The sequence below is a fragment of the Lycorma delicatula genome, chromosome 6 (assembly GCF_047948215.1).
Source record: "Lycorma delicatula isolate Av1 chromosome 6, ASM4794821v1, whole genome shotgun sequence".
NCBI classification, from domain to species: domain Eukaryota; kingdom Metazoa; phylum Arthropoda; class Insecta; order Hemiptera; family Fulgoridae; genus Lycorma; species Lycorma delicatula.
Window position 1 is genome coordinate 105,746,355 of NC_134460.1, and position 24,105 is coordinate 105,770,459.

The 24,105-nt window shown below is 29.5% G+C and overlaps 1 protein-coding gene across 1 annotated transcript in view; it reads left to right on the forward strand.

Moving 5' to 3' along the window:
* Positions 1-24,105, forward strand: part of Tmtc2 (Transmembrane O-mannosyltransferase targeting cadherins 2) — a 1,137,584-nt gene that overhangs the window by 735,894 nt on the left and 377,585 nt on the right. The window contains exon 4 of the mRNA XM_075369640.1: positions 22,213-22,978. Within this exon, the coding sequence (XP_075225755.1) occupies positions 22,213-22,978 (766 nt within the window). The remainder of the gene's footprint in view (positions 1-22,212; positions 22,979-24,105) is intronic.

Below are 24,105 nucleotides of genomic sequence, written 5' to 3' on the forward strand. Positions count from 1 at the left end.
CTGAGACGCTACCACTCCACCACGGAGATCAGTGGAGTATATACCAATTCATTACGGATTGGTTATCTGCTGCCTCTTAATTAATAATTGATTATTTGTTTATTCTTTCACATAATGTCTTGAATTATTTTTTCTTTTTTATTTATTATTCATGATAATAATAAACTTTTGCACAGTTCTGCACAAGAGTATTCGTTAATTTAATTAGTTTTTAATATATTTTTTTTCGTTAATTTGATTTAATATTGTTAACAATAGATACCGCAGATAAAGAAACGTCTACGTTTCAACTTCTGGCATCATAACGAACCACACTTCTACGTGAGTTATCCCGCTTAAAATTTTCCGATCTTAAATTGAGCGTAACTCAAGAACCACTCAACCAGTCTTCTTGAGGCCCAAGATTTTTGATACCATTGCAGGGTTCGTGGCGAGTTCTTCAGGAGAAGGACTAGGAGCTCAGGGATGAGAGATAGCCTTCTCTGGAGCTGCCGTTCGCACGTGCTTACACGAGTGGTTGGTAGCGATGGGGGCACGGCGACTCTCGCACCCGTGAGCAAAAAAGACCGAGTTCCGGCTACCAGAGTAGGGACCCAGGGACGGCATAACCGGGCTTAGTGGATCTTACTGTGGGGGTTTGAGGCAAGTGCAAAGTGAGATCCGATCAGCGGACCGAGACGTGGAGGTCCTTTACTCTTAAAGGACATTCCCCTGGGCTGTGTAATACTTAACTGCAGGATCCGGCCCGAGTGAGAAGAAAAAAAAAATAAAAATAAACCAGTCTTCATCAAATTTTTACATGCTCAACTTCAAATACACTGCTACAGCACATCTAGATTTCAGTGAAATTGGTCTATTAATTTTGAAAATTTTTTATCCAAAGAATTTTGTTCATCGTATATGAGGAAACCCCATTTTAAGTGAATAGTATCTCCTCCTACCTCAAACGTAAAGCAAATTCATTTTCAACTCCCAATCGTACTATGTGACCGAAAATAATACTGTACTTTTCTTCCAAATATCAGTAAAAACAGTATTGTGGAATTATTTATATCCTTTGCAATAAGGAAAATAAGAATTTCAGGGAAAATGATAAAAACTTATTTTTTTAAAAGTGTTGCAGACAAAAAATAAAAAAGAATAAAAAATATTTTTTTTTTAATAATAGTACGACAGCAGAACCCACTGGATCACTTTGTGTAGTATAATATAGTCACGTTTGAATCTGGAACAAGATCAAATTAACCAAGTTAAAACGAATATGCGGTTCAAGAATGATGGGAAAACAGACAGACTTCATATATTTATGTATATACGTAATTTTATTAAAATCTGATATATTATAGGCAATATTTTTTTTGTTGAAATATTAGATATATTTACATTTTTCCATAAGCTTTATATTACCTTCCTCTTCGGGATAACAAAGCGGGCGGTGATATCGTTATACGAATAAATACAATATGGTATAAAATATGAGGTAATAAATAACAAGTTTTTATTTTTGTTATTATATAATGCAATATTAAAGATTTAGAAATTTATATCGAGATATTACAACTTCTTCTCAAATGACAAATATATTTAATTTACTTATTTATCAAAATAAAATAAAATTAGTAATAATAATAATAATATTTATATAATGTCTTAATTATATTCAGTGACATCCATCACGTAATTATTTTTTTTATCCATTTGTGTTCATAACTTTTCTCGTTGGAATTACTTTTTTTTAAAAATATTTTTCCTTTTAAAAGATTAAACCAACAAAAAGAAAACCCCTCATTTATAAATAGTCCTAATTGAAAAGAGTTCTCCCTTTTTTCCTTCCTCTGTAATTCCTCTTCCTCTTCTATTACTTCGTTTTTCTCTGTTACGTAATTTCTTTCTCTTCTTTTTCAGTAAAAAGTTTTGAAATGTTCCGTTTCATAGTAAAGAATGTACGTATGTTTATTTTTTGTGCTTAAGGCTATGTGAGGTTGTGTTTATTACTTAAAAGGCCCTTTTCTACTTTAATGTAAATGAAGTTTTATAGATGAGCTTATAAAACTGCTATAAAGACTAGAATGAACGTTCGCGCTTTTTTCTGTGTATATAAAAGAAATTTTCAGTCGCTGAAGAAGCAGAAAGATACATCGAAAATCGATTTATTTTGAAGTTTTTTGTTGATTCGATAATGAGGAAAAATAAGTAAATTCTTCATGACATAAATTTTCTTACATTGAATTATATTCAGTGGTACAAAAGGAGGTTATGTGAATGATAATAATCAAGTGTGAACTCATAATTTTTCCAGTACCTGAATGCCCGATTTTGTATTATACCAAACAGCAGGAATGTGGTCCACAGTCATAGGCAGCTAATTACATGACAGTGATATGAAAAATGCATTTTAATTTCGAAGTTTACACTGATAAGAAGAAAAATGATCTTCTTCATGCAAATGTTTATTTTTTTCGTGAACTAGATTTTTACCGACTTATTTTATCATCGTTTACCTCTCTTTTTTTATTTAGCCTCCGGAACCACCGTAAGGTATACTTCAGAGGATGAATAAGAATGATGTGTATGAATATACACATGGCTTGTATAGTCTCAGGTCGACCATTTCCGAGATGTGTGGTTAATTGAAGCCCAACCACCAAAGAACACCGGTATCGTCGTTTGCCTACAAATATCCAAAAGCAAAGGCCCATTTTCGTGCAGCCTGATTTGTACAATTTAAGTAATATTCTTTTATGTTTAAATAAAACTTAAGCCAAACTTTAAGTTAAACCAAACTTTATGTGAAAGGGCAGTCTTTATTTTTCCCCATAAAGCAATACCAGAACGGCGTTCCGGCCCAGTGCACTCCTGATAATTTCACTTTTATGTCGGGAGAATATACTTACCGTATAACGATCGTAATGTGGAATTCTAATCCTTATTTATTACATACCAGTTGTTTCTGTTGTATTCATTATTCGTAAAGTAACAGGGTGAACACACATTATATACCGGTATAACATTCTCAGATAAGGTTTGTAATTAGAAAACAACAAAAACTGATGGCCATATATTTGAACTGACTTGCCGATAACGATAAAATTTAATTGGTGTTGTTAGGTCTTAATTTTTAAGGTGAAAAGACAAACAAATCTCTACATTATCACAATACTTAGAACAGCGAATGAATTTAATTTAATTGCCATACCGATAAACATTTATATCCATTATAATTAGCCGAGCAAGTCTTTCATTTTATCCATTTATCAAAACTAAAATTATTTAACTACTCTGTTAACACAGTAAACGTTTTAAATACATTACAAATAGGTTATATATTCAAGTAGACCCACTTGTATTGGAATAATTTAGATACTGTAGAACGTTAATTGTAGCAGCGTCAATATATTTTCCACTGCCACATTTTGAATACCTAAATAAATACTCAGAATTTGATCGGTTCTTATTAGATAGTCTACATTTAATAACGCCTTTGAACGTTATTAAATGCAGCAGCTAATGTTATTTTACCGGCTATACATTGAGTAGATGAATTGAAAGTGGCTTATTTATTTACGTCTCCTGTGAACATCTGTTCCGAACATAAGTAAATTTATTTTTAATCCCCATAGTTTACCTGATACTTTAGCTTTTCTTGAAAACTTTTGATCAATGAAACTAAGTTTTTTTCATTAACGCGTACAATTTTATACTCGTTACTTAATAATGTAACGTACTTAATAATGTACTTAATAATGTTACTTAATAATGTTTGTATTAAATCTTTAACTCATATCATTTTATCTTGAAAAAATATTTTTATTTCAGTAAATAAAAAAAATTAATCACTTCAGGACTTGAAGCACGATACCGTTGTATTTATTTATATTATACAATAATTATATTAATATTTTAGAAGGAATTATGAAACATGGCTTTAACCGTTAGAAACATTAACTTAAAGTAGGCTTATTTAGATTTTCTTGTCTTAAGGGCTGAATGTGATCCCCTAAGGCAAGAATAACAAGGCTACGTAGATCCTCATATCGTCAGCGCAGAATTAAAGGAATCCTTTCTCAGCACCTGAGAATTGAATTTGATCAAGAAATCCTGCTCAACAAACCGTATAAGAAACAGGAAGTTTTTTTCTAGGATTAAAACACGTTACTGTTCTTATGACTAAACGTTTTAGTTTGGTGTTAAATTATTAAAAAAATCATTTTTCTTGTAAAATACTATTGTCTTTTTGTTTCTTTCGCACTTTCACGCTTTCTCACTCTCTCACTCTCTCTCTCTCTCTCTCTCTCTCTCTCTCTCTCTCTCTCTCTCTCTCTCTCTCTCTCTCTCTCTCTCAAACTCTCTTTCTTTCTCTTATCCTTAGAATTAACAGGCGTGCAGAAATATTATTTATTATAATGGTATATAACTATAACATCCTGGAAGCGTTCAGCCAATGTAATTCTGATTGGTTTGTAAGATTATAAGCTGGAGTAAAGTAAAGATTTTTGCCGTTTTGAAATACGTCAGATAAAATTACACTGTCTTTCTGAACGTGGTGTTTTTCGTGATAGGTTGGCCAGTTTTGGTTTGATTAATTCAGGCTTGTGTCCGAAGTGTAGGGCCATTGATGATGGGCGCCACATCTTATATGTCTGCCCCAGATACGAATCTGAACGTACCAAAAAGAGGTTGCGAGAATCAATTCTGGTTTTAATCTGCAAGTTAACTGATAAACCGAAATGAAATTGAAGATAGTTGTTGGCTTCCTTAGGTTCTTAGCCCTGCGGAGGATGGCTGAGGGGGTCTGATACTGTTATAGATGTATAGATAGAATAGCAACCCGGGTGGCTAGGGGCCCATTAGAAACTTACTTCGCCAAGATAGGCGTTTTGGCATCGACTCCGGTTAGCTGAGATATTCGCTGTTAGGATGAGATGGATGTATGGGGAATTCTGTAATAGAACTGCGGTGTGGGAGGTGTAGGCATTCACCTCGCTCCCGAAACTGAACCATAGCAAAGAGAGATGCTATGTTTTCATTAGAGGCTTAAATGTGTTTCCTGATTCTTAAGTAAATCAAGAGGACTTTGAGTAAGTTGAATTGTAGGACAAAATTGTCGTTGATGGGATCAACACTTGTTTTGTTGGTATGAGTTTTGGTGTTTCAAGATTGAATCTAGTAATGATCTGAGTACCTAGTCTAATTGAAGTTCGGTATAGAACGAGTTTTTTTGCAAAACCTTCGTCTAAGAGGAAGGCGCAGCGATCGCGTTTCCATAAATCGGTTAATTTGATAGTTGAGGGTTATGAGTTAGGTAGATGGTCGTGATTGGAAGAGGCCAGACGAAAGTAGATTATGTAAATACACTGATGGAAATTTCTGCCAAGGCATTTGCACCGGTGGCATCCTGAAAAAAGCCAAACTGATAACTGTGTTGTGTTATCAACTTTAGAGGGTCTAAAAGACGACGTCTGGTAAAGCCCATCAGAGCTAGAAACGGAGGGGATGGTGTAGCAACTGAGATCGTCACAAGGCTTGTGTCTTCCCCTACGGGGGATCAGGATATGTGAGATGAGAGACTTACAAGGATAAATAATTGCTTACAGAAAAACGATAATAAGATAGCAGTTTTATATAAACATTAATAATGAGCCTGTATAAATAGAAAGCAAACAAATGCACCACACGTGTAACATATTTAAATAATGTTAACAGTGAAATCCCAATTCAAAATTAAGTAAATTATATGACTGAAATAGATTGGTTAAAAATTTAAGAAATGGAACTCTCAAAATATTCCTCCTCTACCTGAAAAAAAAATTTATATAATCTCCTCCTAATTTTATTACTATTTATTATCATTAATGATTTTAAGAAAAGTTTTGCCTAATAACGTCATTCAATCTCTTCTGTCCCTATACGTAAATATTAAAGTTGTATTTATTTCATTATTATTTTCATTACTTTTCAGTTATTGTTCCTCTTGTTGTTTATTGTTCTATCTTGTTATTTCATGAACGAATATTTATTTACGGTGTAATAATCTATTTCCTTGTTTAGTTGTTAAAATTATTGGATTACTATTTTTTTGTTTGTTTGTTTGAAGGTTAATATTTTCAACTTCCTTAACATTCACGTTTAAAAATTTAGCCTAAAATTGTTTATTCAATTAAGATTTATACGTATTTTGAATTTCAATACTAAATTTTTTACTGATAAATTACAAAAAAAAATTGATTACTGTAACTTAGTGTACAAAACTGTCTAATTGAGTAAATTTGAAGTTTTCCTTAACTTTAAGTTGGAAATATTTTTTATCCCCTACTTAGCACCGGCGAAATCTACCTCCGCCTTCCGGTGTGCCGAAAGTGATTTTTTTTAACTGTCTGCAGGTTAATTAATAACTCCGGTTTAATTTTATACATTTTTTTTTTATTTTATTTTTTTTATTAGACTAAATAATTTAAATATATTTTGTAAATTAACTTTTATTTTGTTTTATTTGGGTGTATTTTATTTTATTAAAACAATTATGTAATTGGTAGGAAAACGTATTACAAAAATTTTTGTAAGACAGGAATTGAAGTAAACGTTTTATGGAACCTTATAAAATGATGTCATCTAAGTAGGGTCTCGATTATTTCATGGAATTTTGCAATTGATATTCGATAATTTGAGAAGGAAAAGTTAAGTGGTAGGGAGGCAAAATCGGGCGATTTTATACGATGTTGGCAATATCCCTACTATAGGACATTGGTATAGATAGAGGCACTGTATAGTAAGGAGATGTTGAGGAGGGGAAAAGTGATTTCTCATAAATCCAGCATTTAACTGAGGGTTAGATTTCAGCAGAGAGAAAATAGAAAGGCGTAGGAGAATCTTTCTCTCTCTTTCTCTTTACCCCTTATCAAAAACACATACACAGAGAGAGAGAGAGAGAGAGAGAGAGAGAGAGAGAGAGAGTGAGTGAGAGAGAAATTCAGATTCATGCATGTGAGTGCATGGTGGGTCCACACTCTATAAGAGAGAACTTCCTTTTCAACCCTATATTCCGGTCACTATATTCTCTTCAGAAGCACAGACCACATACATACATACACACACACACACACACACACACACACACACACACACGCACACACACACACACACACACACACACACACACGCACACACACACAAACAAACACAAACACACATTCTCCCCTCTGTTATGTTGATTATACAGCTCATAGTTATTATCTTTATATGCTTCTAACGTAAGTTCTTGTTACTTAGATAAGTAAACATGGAATGGACCCAGAACTATGTAATAACGTAGCATACTCTTGCACAAATATTAACACACTCTATCTCTCTCTTTCTCTCTCTCTCTCTTGCACTCTCTTTCTCCCAAATACTTCGTTCTCTCCCTTTTCTGTTGCACTTTCTCTAAGTTCTTTGCTTTCTCCTTTCTACCACATTACAGACTCGGTTTCATTCTTTACATAGTACTTAATTCCCTTAAATTGTCACTACACATTACTTGCTTTGACAGTAGGTATTAATAAAGGTTCTAGCTTTATACCTGTATATACATGTGCATAATAACAACCTATGTTACACCTTAAGTTAATTTTATTAAAATGTTATACGTTTCTTGAAGGTTGCAATGAATTTAAACAACATTAGTTTTACAGTTTAGAAAAAAATCACTTCTGCAGATGAACATTTTTTCCAAATCATCGTTTTCATTGATCCTTGCGTAATTGAGATAAATCATTTGATAACTGCTCGTAAAAATTGGGAAGCCGTCGTTATAAGATTCCATAGGCATAAATAAGCATAACATTTAAACACATCCTTTTGATGAAATTTAATAATATATTTTTTTTTAAGGACAAAAACAATACTACTACTGTATTTAAACAACTTGTTATAGACAACTTCAAATTCAATCAAATATCAAAAATTCATTAACATTTAATTTGACTTCAAAAATTTGAAATTTATAGCATTTTCAGTATTTAACTTGTTTAAATTTTTAAGTTATTTTAATTTTTCATAATTTTTTTTTTTGAATCGACACCGATTACTTTAGGACCACATTTAATAGTTAATTTCTGGTCGGTCTACTATTCTTCTAATTAACCTCCTTCATATATTCAAGTTGTGTTGTTATTTCTCTGTAATGACATTTCGTACTATTGCACTCGCTCTGTACATTTTTACCTCCAATTCTAAAATCTTCTTTGATTTGCTTGAACCACCTGACGTTAGTTTTATCACTATTGCTTTTGTTATAAATTCACTTGGTTGTCTATCAGAGCTTATTCTTGTTAAATGTCATTGAAAAGTTACTATGTGTTTTCGTAAGGTAGTAGCATATTTTGTTTTCGTATGGTAGTCGTATGTAGACTGCATATTTTGAGATACAATTCATTGTTCTTCCGCCTTTTTCAACTCTCATCTGTTTTCCTTGGTCCAAGTATCCTTTTGTACAATTTATTTTATTAATTTTATTTTTATGTAAGAACGGCAGAAAAATCTTTGCTGTTATGACAAAAAAATGTAAACGGAAATGTAAAAAATATATAGCTTGATAAAAATAAGAAAATTAATTTCCACAAATATTGTAAAAATGTTATCAATCTTGAGCTAAGATTATCTAGAATGAGGAAATATTTATTTCATTTAATTTTTCAACAAAATTTGTTGGGTTTTCAAGCCTTCAAATATAAGGATGTATACGACAACATTAAAATATTGTCGTATACATTCCCCCGACTATGGGAAGACACCCTCAATGTAACAGTTTCGGTCGCCACGCCTCTCCCTCTGTACGTAGCCTTTATGGACCTTACCGGAGGTCATTTTCAGTACCTCGGCAATGACATCTTTAGTCATGCCTCAGCCAGGATGCCACCGATGCGAATACCACAAGCGACATTCCCATCTGTGTACTGCCAACTAATATAAACTCCAAACAAAACACGTCTATCCAAGTTTCAAACAAAACTGAATGACTTTCTAAGAACGAAGGAACTGAACTCTACCTAGCTGAAAGATAAAAATGAATTCGACACAACGAATCATAAAACGTAATACAAAAACAGTGAAAAAACATACCAATAAATTACGTAACAAAACATAACTAACGAAAAACGAACAATTGTATAACCAAACAGCAACAGTTGAACAAAGCATAAAACAAAATAACAATAAAACCAAACATAAACACAAAGAAGGAAAGTCTAAACAGAACATCACACTCCTTCAGTGATCTTTTTTTTTGCCAAATATGTAATAAAACTTTCTATGATCACCCATTCGTCCCGGTTTTTCCAATTAACACGGAGATCAAGTATCGACGATAATATCAAGCCGACAAATGGTCTGTACGCATCTAAGCACGTTTATCGGAGAAAAGTTTTTTTTAATTTGTCAATCATGTATATGAATACATGAATAATGTATAATTACACTATATTTAATCCACAGAATTGATCGTCGTTTTAAATCTGCTGATTTCGAAGTCGAGAGTTCTCGGGTTCGAATCCTAATAAAGTTTTTATTCTGATTTGTATCCACTAAATCATTGACACCGCTGTTCTTTGCTGGTTGGGTTTCAAGTATGGTTGACCTAGTGTATACAAAACTACACCTCACTCATACGTCACGAAAAAGGGACGCGGCTGCTCATGACCCCCGAATCGAGATAAAATTACCTGAGAATTTTATTTGATAGTCTTTTGTAGTGGATTAATAATCACATGGACTACCTCTTTCTAAAATACTATTTCAATTTTAAAAACTAATTAATATTATTTTTTCATTTTGGTAGTTTTTGTTGTACGATTTTTTTACATTTGGAGAGGGCATTCATTACATAACTAAATACAATTTTTACGTTTCAAAAACACAAAATAATTCGGGGAACTACGATTTACGGTAATTTTTCAGGAATTTTATGCGTTACTCATCAAGAGAGTTATATACAGATTCATTCCAAATTGCACGTCCGTCTCTCAGGAGATGACTGTATAGTTAAAAATAAGAAAAAAAGTTTATATTAACATAGGTCAGAAAACGGTTCGTCAGAGAGTTTCGGCTCACGAAACATTTAACCCTGCTTTCTGTTCCCTCTGTAAAATTAAACTGTATTAAAGCTCTTGGGGTGCAAATCGAGGGGTAAATTTGGTGCTCTTTTATGGTTTTTGATCTAAGAGACTGAATAAAAGTAGTCCCAGACCTCTATCTCATTTAGGTTTTAAGAAAAATGGGGTATAACACGAAGACGTTTTGTCGGAAAATACACTTTTTTTAGGTTTTGAATAAAATTACTTCCTTAATTTGTGTTTAATTTTAATAGCCGTTATTTAAATCAATTTTTTTCAGAATTAAGTTTTCTTACAAAGTTCATTAGAGAGTTTTATTTGTTTATTGGTAAATTAATAAAGATATAATTTAGTACCGTGTACTAAAAATCTAATTGCTTATATTAATTTAAATAGTAGGAAATTATAAATAGCAATAATCTTATACACAGAATCACATATACTTTTTAATTCCATTTTTAATTTAATATTGTATACCAAACAAATGACATACTCGTACTTCAGTAGAAAATGAATAAATTTGATTCTTTTTGACTTTTAAATAAATGTATTAATTAAAACATTGAAAACGGAAATTAAAAATTGAATTATTGACAAGGTTTATTTTAAATTTAATTTCCTACTTTATAATTAATTTTATTATTAAAGTAAATTTCCGTATAACAAAAAGTATTTTATAATTCCTTTAATTTTCTTATTAAATTTTATTATATTTCTAATCATTAATTGATTACAATTCATTAATTGAAATCAATTTTACTTGTCATAATATTTGAGAATCTATGAAGATTACAGATTCATTTTTTACTTTGGTATTAATTTTTAGTAATGCGTAGTTAATATGAAAGTATTAAAATGATAAGAATTATATCTAAAAAGAATAGTATTTTATTTTATAGATCGTAATAATGTTTTCTTTCTTTTTTTACTGATTTATTGGACTTATGAATAAATAAATAAACAAAACTAAATAATGGGTATTCCAATTACTTTTCTAAAGAGATTTACCGGATTACTAGACTAATTTACTTTACAAAATTAAACAAAAATAATTGATTTTGGTCAATTCCGTGAAAAGTAAGATTTGTACGCATATACGAAAGAAAACAAAGAACGAAGATTTATTTTACATATAAGAAAGAATTCTTTGAATTGAAGATATTTTTTTTAGAAATACCTAAAAACAGAAATAACTTTTATCATTGTGAGAGTGGTTTACATTTTTAATTTGTATAATTAACGCCGGTAAGTCGAACTATTATTATTTTTATATAAAAAGGACCAAATAAACACAAATACAAGCAAAATCTAAATTATTAATCATTCAAAAGAAATACACATTGTACAACTAATCGTAACTATTTTTTTTTTTTAATAGATACGGCTAAAAATTTGTATGCATGTCCCTATATTTAAAAACCTACACGTAGCTCTATAATTAGTAATTAATATATTTTTTTTTTTAGTATTTTGGTATAGTAGCTTATATAATTAGGACTGTTTGTACACTACGTATACATATACATATACTATTGTTGCATATGTATAGATAGTATTGTTATAATGACCCTCCATTTCTAATTAACAAAATGTCTCATGTGGCTAATCAATTCTGCTTTTGTGGGAGGGAGAATGTTACATAGGTCTCCCTACATGTGTAGTCAGTCCTACTGGTAATGAGATCATATAGGCTGCTATTATAATGGAAATTTACATTAGTTACGTGCATTGTTCATCACTAGATTGTTGTTGTTACCATATTACGTGTAATTTATTATTATTATTATTATTGCCTACGGTTAGTTTTCCTTTTTTATTTTAAATAATTGTACGAGTGTATAGATCTGTATGTATGTTGAATAGATGCGATTAATTTTGTAAATATATACATATAAAGTTTGATCTACCAGTTGAACTTATATTTTTATTTTTATTTATAATTTACTAGATTTTTATATTTTTTCAAATAAAAAAGAATCATTACAGGTTGCTTAATTAGAACTAATTAATATTAATTTATTTTACTATTATTTTCGTTTTTACTTTATATTTATATATAAATTTTAGAAATCTCTATCTCAGAACGTGTTTTTATGAAATTTAATTAAAAAGCTTAATTAAATTTAAAATATAAAAATTACAGAGAGATTTGATTAACCATCTCAGTCACTGATAAAACAGAACATGATGTCTGGGATTATGATAATAAGTTAGATTATTCAAACTTATGATCAAATTATAGACACTGTAATAACAGCTGAGTAGTTAATTTTATATCAGTGACTGAAGTGGTTAAAATATTATTCTATAATATTAGTATTTTATATAACGTTTTTTTTAATGATAAAATTTTATAAAAAACAACACTTCCTGATGAACTTAAGATTTCCTAGAAAATATTTAACAAGGAAGAGGAATACAAAGTCACTAAATGTAAAAAAGTTAATTAATTTAAAAAAAGTTAACAAAATTCTGCTATTTGAATGCAATTTGGTATTTATTAAAATTAGAATTTTATCTGTATATTATTTAAAATAATGTTTTTAACATCTATTTTTTTTTTTCATTTAAAATAAACTAGCTGATATACTCTTGAAATTTATGTATTTATTCAAATATGAAAAAATAACCAAACAAAATTAAACGAAATTTGCTGAATAAATTTATCTAATCTCCCACTGTATAATTTTACCTATAATTTCATAACTAAATTTAAAATCTACACGTTTATTTACAACTTTTTATTACTTTTTTTAAATGTTTCACAAACCACTTCTGCTGATAGCATTTCTTTTAATCGACTTAAAAAAAAAGAAGTATAGAATTCATAAATTCGTACAGATGTATATAATTTTCTTTTATGTTCAGGCTTTCCCTTAATATGTAAGTTACATACAATAAGGAATACAATATTAAATTGTTACATTCCATTGTCTGTCGCAGTCTTTCTTATGCATATATAATATGTAAATCATGAAGTACAAGTAGCACTAACCAGGATTGATTTCTCTGAGATTTAATGATGTGGTTGTCAGAATGAATGTATTACTACTCATAGCACTGAATACCACCTGCATTTCGGTGGGCTTGGAATGCTAATATGCAACGATATATTCGACTCGTTGAACAAGGCAGTAGGATACCAATTCATTTATCACTCTCCTAGGCCTAGCACGGCTACTCATTGTGGAATACCAATGTCACTTTTAAGGCATTTTATCTCTTTTCAGTTCGCTTACAACTACTACAGTTATGATACCAAATATAAATACATATTCAAATCTTAATTTTCACTTAGTGGACCGATTTCAGTGACGAAATTTTTTTGGTGGTTCCGTTATAAGTTTTTTTTCAAAAGTCTTAAGTAAGATATCTTTTGAGCAAAAATTACAGTTTTTTTTTTCAATTAATTTGTCGACAATTAAAGGATGTTTCTGATATTTTACCTTGTAGTTACCTAGGACTGCAATTTTTGTAGTATAATAATATATAGGCCTGATGCAATTTGATGTTAAAAGTGTTTTCACGTAAAAATTAATTAAAATGTTTAAAGTAAAAAAAAATAATATTTCCGCTTTCAAGAATTTTAACACTTGTAAAAAATTTAATCGTTCTTTTGTATTCTTATATTCATGAAGACGCTGGTTTTTTGCCTTTTACTTTTTATGCGAACGACTACTTTCAAAGCGTTACAGGCTCTCTACATTAAAAATTGTAAAATAAAACAATGAAAAAACGTACTAAAAAATTATTCTCTAAATCTCCAATTTTTATATGTCGGCATCAATTTAAAAACAACCTTAGCAGCAACTTACTACCCATAATTTGATGTCGAATTTCAAAATGTTTCAGTTAAATACTAGCTGCAGGGTTTGTCTACGGCACGCCTCTGTAGCTAGGCTGTCCGGACGGGTTGCCCTGGCGGGCGGCGTCTCAGAATGGGATTATTAGGTGTCCAAAATTGATTACCTCTTGTATAATTTTTTTTTTTTTTTTATTAATGAAAATTGATCGAGGAAAAGCGAAAAAATATCAGAAAATCTTCCCAATTAAATTTGTTTTAGATCGGTTTTAAAGACTGCACACACTCAGCGTTTTCATAAAAATCCATAATATATATATATATGCAAATTCACTCAATACAAGAGCTTGAAGCTTAAATATAGATTAAATAAATTTATATTTTATTTATATATTATATTCAATTTACGAAACGAATTATCGTAATACGAAACTAACCTTTCGTGACACAATAACAAAAGAGAAGCTGGCTTCAAAATCAATAAATCGCTAAGGATGACATGTAGGATTAAAAATTCTTCTAATTTTTACCGTTATTGTTTACCATTGGATTTGACCCACGTATTTTGCCTGTATGTTTGTTTAATTGTAACTACAAGGTAAAAAAAGAATCATATATACAATTTTAAATGGATAATCGATAGTATTTTCAGTATCAATTTATTTGTAACAAAAATAGTTATGCTTTAGAATCTGCTACAGACATCACGCCGAAACTAGTCAAAATGAATTCAGGGATGGTCAAAATGGATATTTCCGTTGAAATCTGAAAACCAAAATTTTTTGCGATCACAATACTTCCTTTACTTCGTACAAGGAAGTAAAAATATATTAATAATAGGTATTTCCCATACATATCGACATATAAGCGATATATAACAACTTCTTATAATAATATAACAAGTATTCACCTGACCACCACGAAACATGTACTAACGAATCGGATTTTCCGCTAGTGATCAGTTCATTCCGGTGCTAAGCTAAGGAGCACGCACACAGACTACACACATATAAATGGCGTTCAGTAGGGTAGGAATAAGCATTATTTCTAAATGAAATATATAATTCTTCTATTGAAGAAGCAAAAAAATGAACGCAGGAAAATGTTTTTTAATTTCTAAAAAGATTTTCCTTCCTCTTGGTTACGCTGTTATTTTAGAGTTTTATAGATTAAGTTTTACTTATCTTAATTTAAAATGAACTGAAAAAAAGAGCAGTATGTATTTTATATTTATTTATTACATATTTATGGTTTTTTTCCAGAATAAGTAAAACTGTACAAGAAAAATTTTTTTCACATTTCTTTTCATCTTTATTTTAGACGTATCCAGAATGACTTAATGTGAAAACCTATTTGCCAGAAACCATAGTAGCGAAAATGTTTTAGAATATACAGCGTGTAATATTTTAGAGATCGTGATTGCTACTAGAGTAAAGGTATCTCTTCTTGTAAAGACAAGCAGGAAGTGGCAACCGAGTAGAGACCATAAAGTGAATATATATTAGGGTTGAAAATGAAGAGGGCATGCGCTGCATGAATACCTGATAAGGAGAATGAGTTCTTGTAGAGGTCGGTGGTTGAGTATGGCGCAGCGTAGATCCATATATATATTTTATGACTAAAGCCGTAAAAAATATTCGTTTTCTATCTCGTCTGGCGTGATAGAGTCGGCGGCAAGTAGTATAGTTTTGTTTGTGGCCTTCTCAAATCGATAGGGAAATAACCCGTTCCAAATGAGAAATAGCACAGTCGTATCTCGTTCTTTTTTTGACCACCTTTATACATCAACAACATATCTCAGCTACTTCAAAATCTAATCTCTTTGATATTTCCTTTTTTATTCCTTATTCTACTCGTATAAAATTTTTTCCTGATAAATTTGTAAATATTTTTTACTGTTCCATACAGTTTTCTTTTAAGATACATTTTAAATATTGTATAGTATGAGTAGATTTGAAAAGAAAGTTATTTCCCAGGTTTTTGTATTACGGAGAGTAATGTTAAATTCTTATTTTCGAAGTAGTAAATGAGAGACCCTCCCACTTTACTGATCAATGAGAGAAAAGCAGGTGACAGGTCAAAAGTGAATTTTTTCATAGTGCCATTTTTAAAAACATTAATAACGTTATTAAAAGAACGTGGTTAAAGCTTTTAAAATATTATTTTATGAACATAAACTTATTTTAAATATTTTGCCTTATTTTGCTTTTTCTAGAATTGATCTGTTTAGAAGTACGTTTTAAAAATTTATTTTAAAAAAAATTTAAGTTCAATATGAAAATTGTCATACAAAATCAACAGCTTATTAAATAATTTTGAAATAATGTTTTTGTTTGACTCAATTCGATGAAAATTAATTGAATTATTATTATCCATAACTTCCAAATGTTGCTAAAAATTTAAAAAAATTAAATTTTACTCGTTCGGTTATTAAAATTCATGATTTAAAAAATCTGATGTGGACATCACATGATTTCCTTGTACGCCTATTAAATTACAAATACACATTTGTTTAAAATAAAAAGTATATAAAATTTTATTTCGTAACTTTTATTAATTAATAATTTTTAATTAACTTTTTTATTAAAAACTTCTGATTTTTTTTTATATTTTGTGTTATTGTTATTGTTGAATTATTATTTATCGTATTTTTTTTTTTTTTTTTTTTAATCAGAGGTTGATAATTATTAATGTATCAGTATATTTTACTTAAAATTAAAAGAAAGTTAACAAAAGGAACTGAAGTCTGATTCGAACCGAAGTATCTTCCCTAGTAAGATTCAAATATTTCATCAATTAAATTTTTTTGGTTATAACTCTGGAACCAATAAGTACCACATGATATATCGATGAAAATCTTTCAATGAGGGCTTATTACTGCAGTTAAGAAAGTCCAAAATCCAATTTTTTTTTGGATTTTGGGCGTTTTTGAACACTTTTAGTTCAGTCTATTTTAATCAAAAGGAGAGGTGCACAACTAAATGTTCCAACAGTCCTAAATCCAAAATTTCAACATCCTATCTAATCTTTTTTGAGTTATACGAGATCGATACGTACGTACAGACGTCACGTCAAGTCAAAATGGATTGAGGGATGGTCATAATGGATATTTCCGTTGAAATCTGAAAACCGAAATTTTTCGCGATCACAATACTTCTTTTACTTTGTACAAGAAAGTAAAAAATGGTGAAAGTACTTTTTTTTCAATAGACAAATTCAGTAAAGCAAACAGAGTAAAAAAAAATATTTTGACTCCAAAAAAAGGATCTTTTACTCAAAACTTTTTTTTTTAATAGAATTGTTCTATAATAGACACTTTAAGAAATCTTGTGATTTAATTTTTAAATTCCCTGCACGAGAAAAATAAAACGTTATTATCTTTTTTATAGTACATTTTTTTTTTACATTTAACATTGTACATTTTATTATATTTAAAAAAAAAATTAATAAAAATAATTATTCAATAATAATAAAAAAAGAAAAGAAAAATATGAAAAATTATCAGACGTTATTAATGAAATAAAATTTCATGGCCTTTTCATTTAAAAAAATGTGTATATGTAATTTAATAGGCGTACAAGGAAGTCATATAGTGCCCACATCTTTCTTCATTTTTTTCCTTTTATCTGTGCTTTTGGTCTTAATTAGACTTAGGTTGAAGCTGATAAAATTTACTTTATTTGGTCCAAATTTTTTGGATTACTGTAACGGAAGTGGTAGTCTTGAGAATATCATACCAAAAATAATTTTGGTATGAGGTTCTACAAATTTTAATCGCCAGAAAGAGAATTTATTAACTTTTGAAATTAATTTCAAAAACTTTTGCAAACATAATAAGCTTTATATTAGCTGAGCTTTGTTGTTTTTTTGTACTGAGCTTTAGATTAAGGTCAAAAATTTACCCCAAAATTTTCCTATTCTCAGAAAATGAAAAAGCTACCATTTTAAATAATGCATATTTATTAACCGATTTTTGTTTTTTTTTTTGTTTTCCTAGGCACAGTTAATAAAAATACTTTGGGGCAATATTGGGAGAGGAGAAGTAGTTCAAAAGTAAAAAATTCGCTTTTAGGATTAAAAAAAAATTTTGCTTATTTTAACTTTTAATATTAGAATAAAATTTCATCGTAACTCACCCTCACCACCAAAAAAGAAATCTTATGTAACTTTTTATTGGTTGTATATTTTTCAGTGTAATTTTTTTCTTTCTTCAATTTAACATGATAAACGTAAAAAAATTAAAATATTTTGGTTGGAATTTTTTACACTTTTTTTTTTTATTTTAGCATACGAGGTTTGTAAATAAAGTAATGAGACTAGTTTTTTTTTGGCTGCCAAAGTGGCAATACTATAAAGTTACAAGTAAAAATATGGTTATATAAACAGCTGATTTATATTAGATATTAATAGTTTTAGTCTGTTGCTTCTACGTGAGACGTAAACAAAGTTTTTGTGAAACGAGTTTTTGTTGTGCGTTACAAAAGTGAGTGATACTAAATATGAGCAAAGTTGTGCAATGAAGTTTTGTATGAAACTCGGTGAGAATACATTTTAAAAATTGAGGAGGGCATATGGAGATGATGATCTGTCACAAGCCCAAGTTTTTAGGTGGTTTAAAGCATTTTCAGATGGCCGGGAATCAGTTGCGGACGATCCACGCTCTGGAAGACCGTTAACGTCAAAAAATGACGAAAATTTTGAGCGAATCAGAGACTCGATACGGTACGACCGGCGATTAACTGTCAGAATGATTGAATTTAAGCTACCGAAAAGAAATTCTTGAAATACTGCGGAAAAGAATTGCCCGCGTGAGACCAGCCATCAAAAACAACTGGATGCTGCATAATGTCAATGAACCTTGTCACACTGCACTCTCAATTAATGAGTTTTTGGTAAAGAAAAACATTCCTGTAGTTCCTCAACCAATTTATTCACCTGATTTAAGCTCCTGCGACTTTTTCCTGTTCCCAACTTTAAAAAACACCTCAAAGGACACCATTTTCGAACAGTAAAAAAACTTTTAAAAATGTAACCGACCATCTGAAGGATATTCCGGTTTCAGAGTTCCAACACTGACATGAAGACTGGAAAAACTGTTTGAAGCGTTGCATAGCTTCCCAAGGGAACTATTTTGAAGGTGATTGTATAATTTGACCTTAAATAACAAGTTTTTCTGAACTAGTCTCATTACTTTATTTAGTGACCTCGTATAACAATAATTTTACAATAAAACTTCAACATAAATTACCTCCCCTCCTACAAGATAACTTAGGTACATTTTTCATGTATCATTATTTTTCTACTACATAAGAAAAAATAACCAATGCTAGGAAAGTATTACAACTTTATTTCAGTTTTTTGATAACATTTCTAAGAGTATTGAGTTTTTCAATCTTATAAATTATATATGAAAGAACTATAAAAAGTGTTAATTCTTCAAATTCCATATTTCAATAAGTGTTCAGTATATTCTCATCAAAGTAATTTAATTAATATAGTCACGTAAGCTATAATACAATACCAAAAGGATAAATTGTTTAAGATAATCCGAACCTTAAAATTACCACTAATATTTTTAATTATATGGCAATTTCGTTTAGAACCTATCTAGAACCTAAATTCTAATAACATGTCGAAAATCCTACTTCAAAAGAGATCACTTGATAAAAATAAAGCTTAAAAAAATATTGGGTTAATTTTTATTGAACAGAATCAAAGACAATACTAGATAATCTTTCAAAATTAAAAAACACCACTTCATTTTTCTTTAAAAAAATATATATATTATTACCCGAAAAATAATTTTCATACAATATTGCTCCCACTACGATTTTGTTCAGCTACGATTTTAGAATCGATTCATTAATTGACCCTACGAAATTTAATTTTAAAAATATTCAACTCAAAAGGTTTTGTCTTGTTAATATTTTACTCTTATTTTAATTTACTGAAATTGAACAAAAATTAATAATGAACGAAGGTTTTATTATGTAATCATTCCCAATTCATTATTGGTAGTTTTTTCCGTATTGCTTATTATAGAATAGAAGAAGTCATATAACTAAGAGCTGGCATATATAGCAGTGACCACTGAACACAGATTGATACATAGCACACATGTATCATTGTACGTGACCGCATTAGAAGTCTTTCATATTTTCTTTTCTTTTTTTTTGTAAAAATGTCTACGGGTATTTCGTGCTTCTATATATCATTTTATTTTTATTTCTTTTAAGTAGATAATTTAAATAATTCTATGCTCTCCTCCATCTTTTTTGTATTACGCTAATTTGTTAACTCAATCCAAACAATATATTTGTTATTTCCCACATCTTAAATTATCCGATTTTATAGTTTTAAGTTTCTTCCATTTCTAAATTTATTAACCCTGGCTGGTCTTATATATGAACCAAATATTTCGATACACTTAATTTTTACATCTGTTAGCTAGTAATCTACATTCTAAAATCTTCTGTTTTTTGTTTATTGTTTTTTTTCTTTAGTCTAAGTTTCACTGTCATATAAACTGTTATTTAAAGCTCATTAACTTTTCTCTTTGTTTTATAATTAATAAGAAGATGTCCTTTCATTTCCTTGATCTATGGTGGATTATTTTCCTTGCTAGCGTTTACCTACTTTTTTTTTAATGATTTCCTTAAGTTTATTAGTTCTTTGTCATTTAAGAGGCTAAATATTATAACTAATTGCTCACCTTTCTGGTACAATGAATCCCTACCTTATTGTGTATCTGCTTTCTAGCCGATTAAATTTATTTATTTTTTATTTTTTACATATAAGAGAACATTTTACATATAAGAGAACAATTTTACATTTAGAGAATTCTCTAAATTGAATTTATCTCTAAGAAATAAACCCATGCTACTAAATAAATGTCCTTTTTCATATTAGCTGTACTGCTGTCTGTGTGCAGATTTTTCCTCCTCCTTCGTAAAAAGAAAAAATGTGAACACCAAATGACTATCTTGTATGCCTATAAATTAAATATACACATTTTTTTTAACTGAAAACTACATAACATTTTATTTCATTAATAACTTCTGATATTTTTCCATTTTTTTTTTTTTTTTTTTTTTATTATATTATTGAATTATTATTCATCGTAAAAGTTTTTTTTTTTTAAATGAGAGGTTAATAATTAATTATTAATAAATCAATATATTAAAATTTAAAAAAAAAAGGAGATGAAGTCTGATTCGAACCGATATGCCTTCCCCTTCTAAGATCCAAATATTTCATTAATTAAAATTTTATTTGTCTATAACTTTGGAACCAATGAAAATAATTACCACTTATGACATATCATTGAAAAGCTCTCAATGAGGGCTTATTAGTGCAGTTAAGAAAAATTCCAAAATCCAATTTTTTTTTATTTTGGGCTTTTTTGGACACTTTTGGTTCAGTTGATTGGAATCAAATGTTCCAACAGTCCTAAATCCAGAATTTTAACATTCTACGGCTATTCGTTTTTGAGTTATGCGAGATAAATATGTATGTATAGAAGTCATGCCGAAATTAGTCAAAATGGATATTTCCGTTGAAATCTGAAAACCGAAATTTTTCGTGATACTTCCTTTACTTTTTCCTTCCTTTCTTTATTTTTCGCGACTATAATACTTCGTTGTACGATGTACAAGGAGGTAAAATACCGTATTGTCACACGGTTTTCATTAAATAACAAAAATTTGATAAAATTGTAGTAAGTTAAAAAAAAAGTGCTACCTTTATGAACGAAAGCCGTTCGAAAAAACGTAAAAAATAATAAAATAAATCCAAAGAAAATATGTAAACTGCTACCTAAAGTGAATTAAAGCTGTGGGAATGTGTCTTATTTGTTTTCTCTTTATTTCTTCCATAAATCTTCTTTAACTTTTGGGTGAAAATATTTTGAATATCTAAATTAAATTAATTTATATATCATTATGTTCTAATAAGCCCAATTCTAAGCAGTGGGAAAGACAAAAAATAAAAAATATCCCCACAAATTCATTGTAGGTAACTTAATTTTTAATTTAAAATGTAAATCAAGTTACCTTAAAAAAATATAGCAATGTGAGCACCTGAGGAATTTCCTCTGGAGGGTCCTTCTGGTAATAAGTAAGGATTGAGCATATGTAAAAATACAAGCATTTAGAACCTCTCTCCTTTAACGAAAGTAGGTTAAAAAAAAAATTATTTAATTAAATGCCAACCACACTTGTTAGTTTCATTTTTGTGACAAATGTAAATTTAATGATTAGATTAAATAAATACTTGAAATCACATAAATTCATTTGTTAATAAAAAACTTTTTCTATTTTGTTTCAGAAATGTCGATTAACCGGAAGCTTGGCACTTCTTGGATTATCACTATGTGTTCTACTTTTGATACGTTTAATAGTGATGGGTCCTCATTCTCCGACATTTGCAAAATCGGATAACCCAACAGCAAGATCACCTTCGTTACTAGTTCGTACATTAACCTTCGCGTACCTTCCAGTGTTTAATCTTCAATTACTATTGTGGCCTAGATGGTTAAGTTTCGATTGGTCTATGGATGCTATACCAAGAGTTTCATCAATATGGGATCCGAGAAATATATTTAGTTTTTTATTATATTTTATTATGGGAAAAGTTATATTTCGTGCTTTACATAAAGGAAGGTTGTGCCATAAAAAAATTAGATTACAAAGATGCCCTGCATGCAGACATTGTATCACGATGCACCACACCCAACTGTGCCGTGCTAATAATAACAACAATCACACACCACGATGTGAATGTACATCCCATAATGAAACTTTATTATTAGCTGTCGGTTTTACTGTTTTTCCATTCTTACCGGCTTCAAATCTTCTTTTCTATGTTGGTTTTGTTGTCGCCGAAAGAGTGTTATACCTTCCAAGTGTCGGTTTCTGTTTCCTAGTCGCATTCGGATGTCATCTACTGGCACGTCAATCCGATTGGAAACTTGTAAGACTGTGTTTCGCTATTTTATTGTTATCATTCAGTGCGAGGACTCTTCAACGAAATAGAGATTGGCATGATGAGGAAGGTCTGTATCGCTCTGGAATTATTATCAACCCACCTAAAGGTAAGTAATCTTCAATAATTTTATATAATTTTTAGATTAAATAAATATTTTACTCTGATCAGTACATAATAGCGTGTTTTAATTTATATAAATTATTTCAGGTATGGAATGATGTTCTACTCTGCACATTTTAGAAAATTGGGGTCCCGTTATTATAATTTTTTTTTTTTTGGATAAAATAACTATTTCTTGTTTAAGAAAGTATAATTTGTTTATAAGTAATTTTATAACTCCATGGGATTGTTAGAATTTTAAATTTAAGAAATCTTTAGACCATTACATTGTACATAAATTTATTAGAACCAAAGTTCCAATAACCATTTTTGTATTTCTAAAACCCGTTCTAAATTCTGTAAAAAACCAGTGATTTAATATATACACATATGCGGAAGTATATTTAAGTTATAAATAGTTTGGAAATTACGATTTGGTTTTAGAGAAATCAAGCCTAATCAATCTTACTTACATCAATATAGTGTAATGAGATTTTTTTAACGGTGTCTTAATTTGTCTTATAAATTTGAATTTTCAGCTTCATAAAATTCTGTTTAAATTTTTCTGCACATCAATTAAATTTTGTTTTAACTTTCTGGGGAAATTGGCATAAACAACGCAGCTTCCTTTTTTCCGCTATTGGGTTTTAAATAGAAAAAGGAATTTAGTTATTTCAATAACCAATAATTTCTTCTCAAAAAGAAATTATTAATTTTAAATTTCTTATCACTTCTTGAGACATTTTTAAAACGTTCTATAAAATAAACTTAACTTTGATCGAAATAAATTGTCCTTCAAGTTATCAGTCTCAACTTTTAATACGGTAATAAGTTGCTGGTATTATATGTTTAATCCTTTAAGCATAAGATGCAACTTACAATGTATTATTTATTTGTTGGTTTTATATTTACTTCTTCAAGATGACTAATGTTACATTGCATTAGTTAATTGCTGGAAGGCAGTTTCTAATATATATATACTGTAGATCAGAAATTTACAATCGGTTTCTTCTGACGAAACCTGAAACGAATATGTTAAAAAATCACATGAGAGAGAGCGACCCAATGATGATCTCTGTGTGAAAACACACAGTAAACGACTATAGTAACAGTAAACGTCCATATTTAATAAAA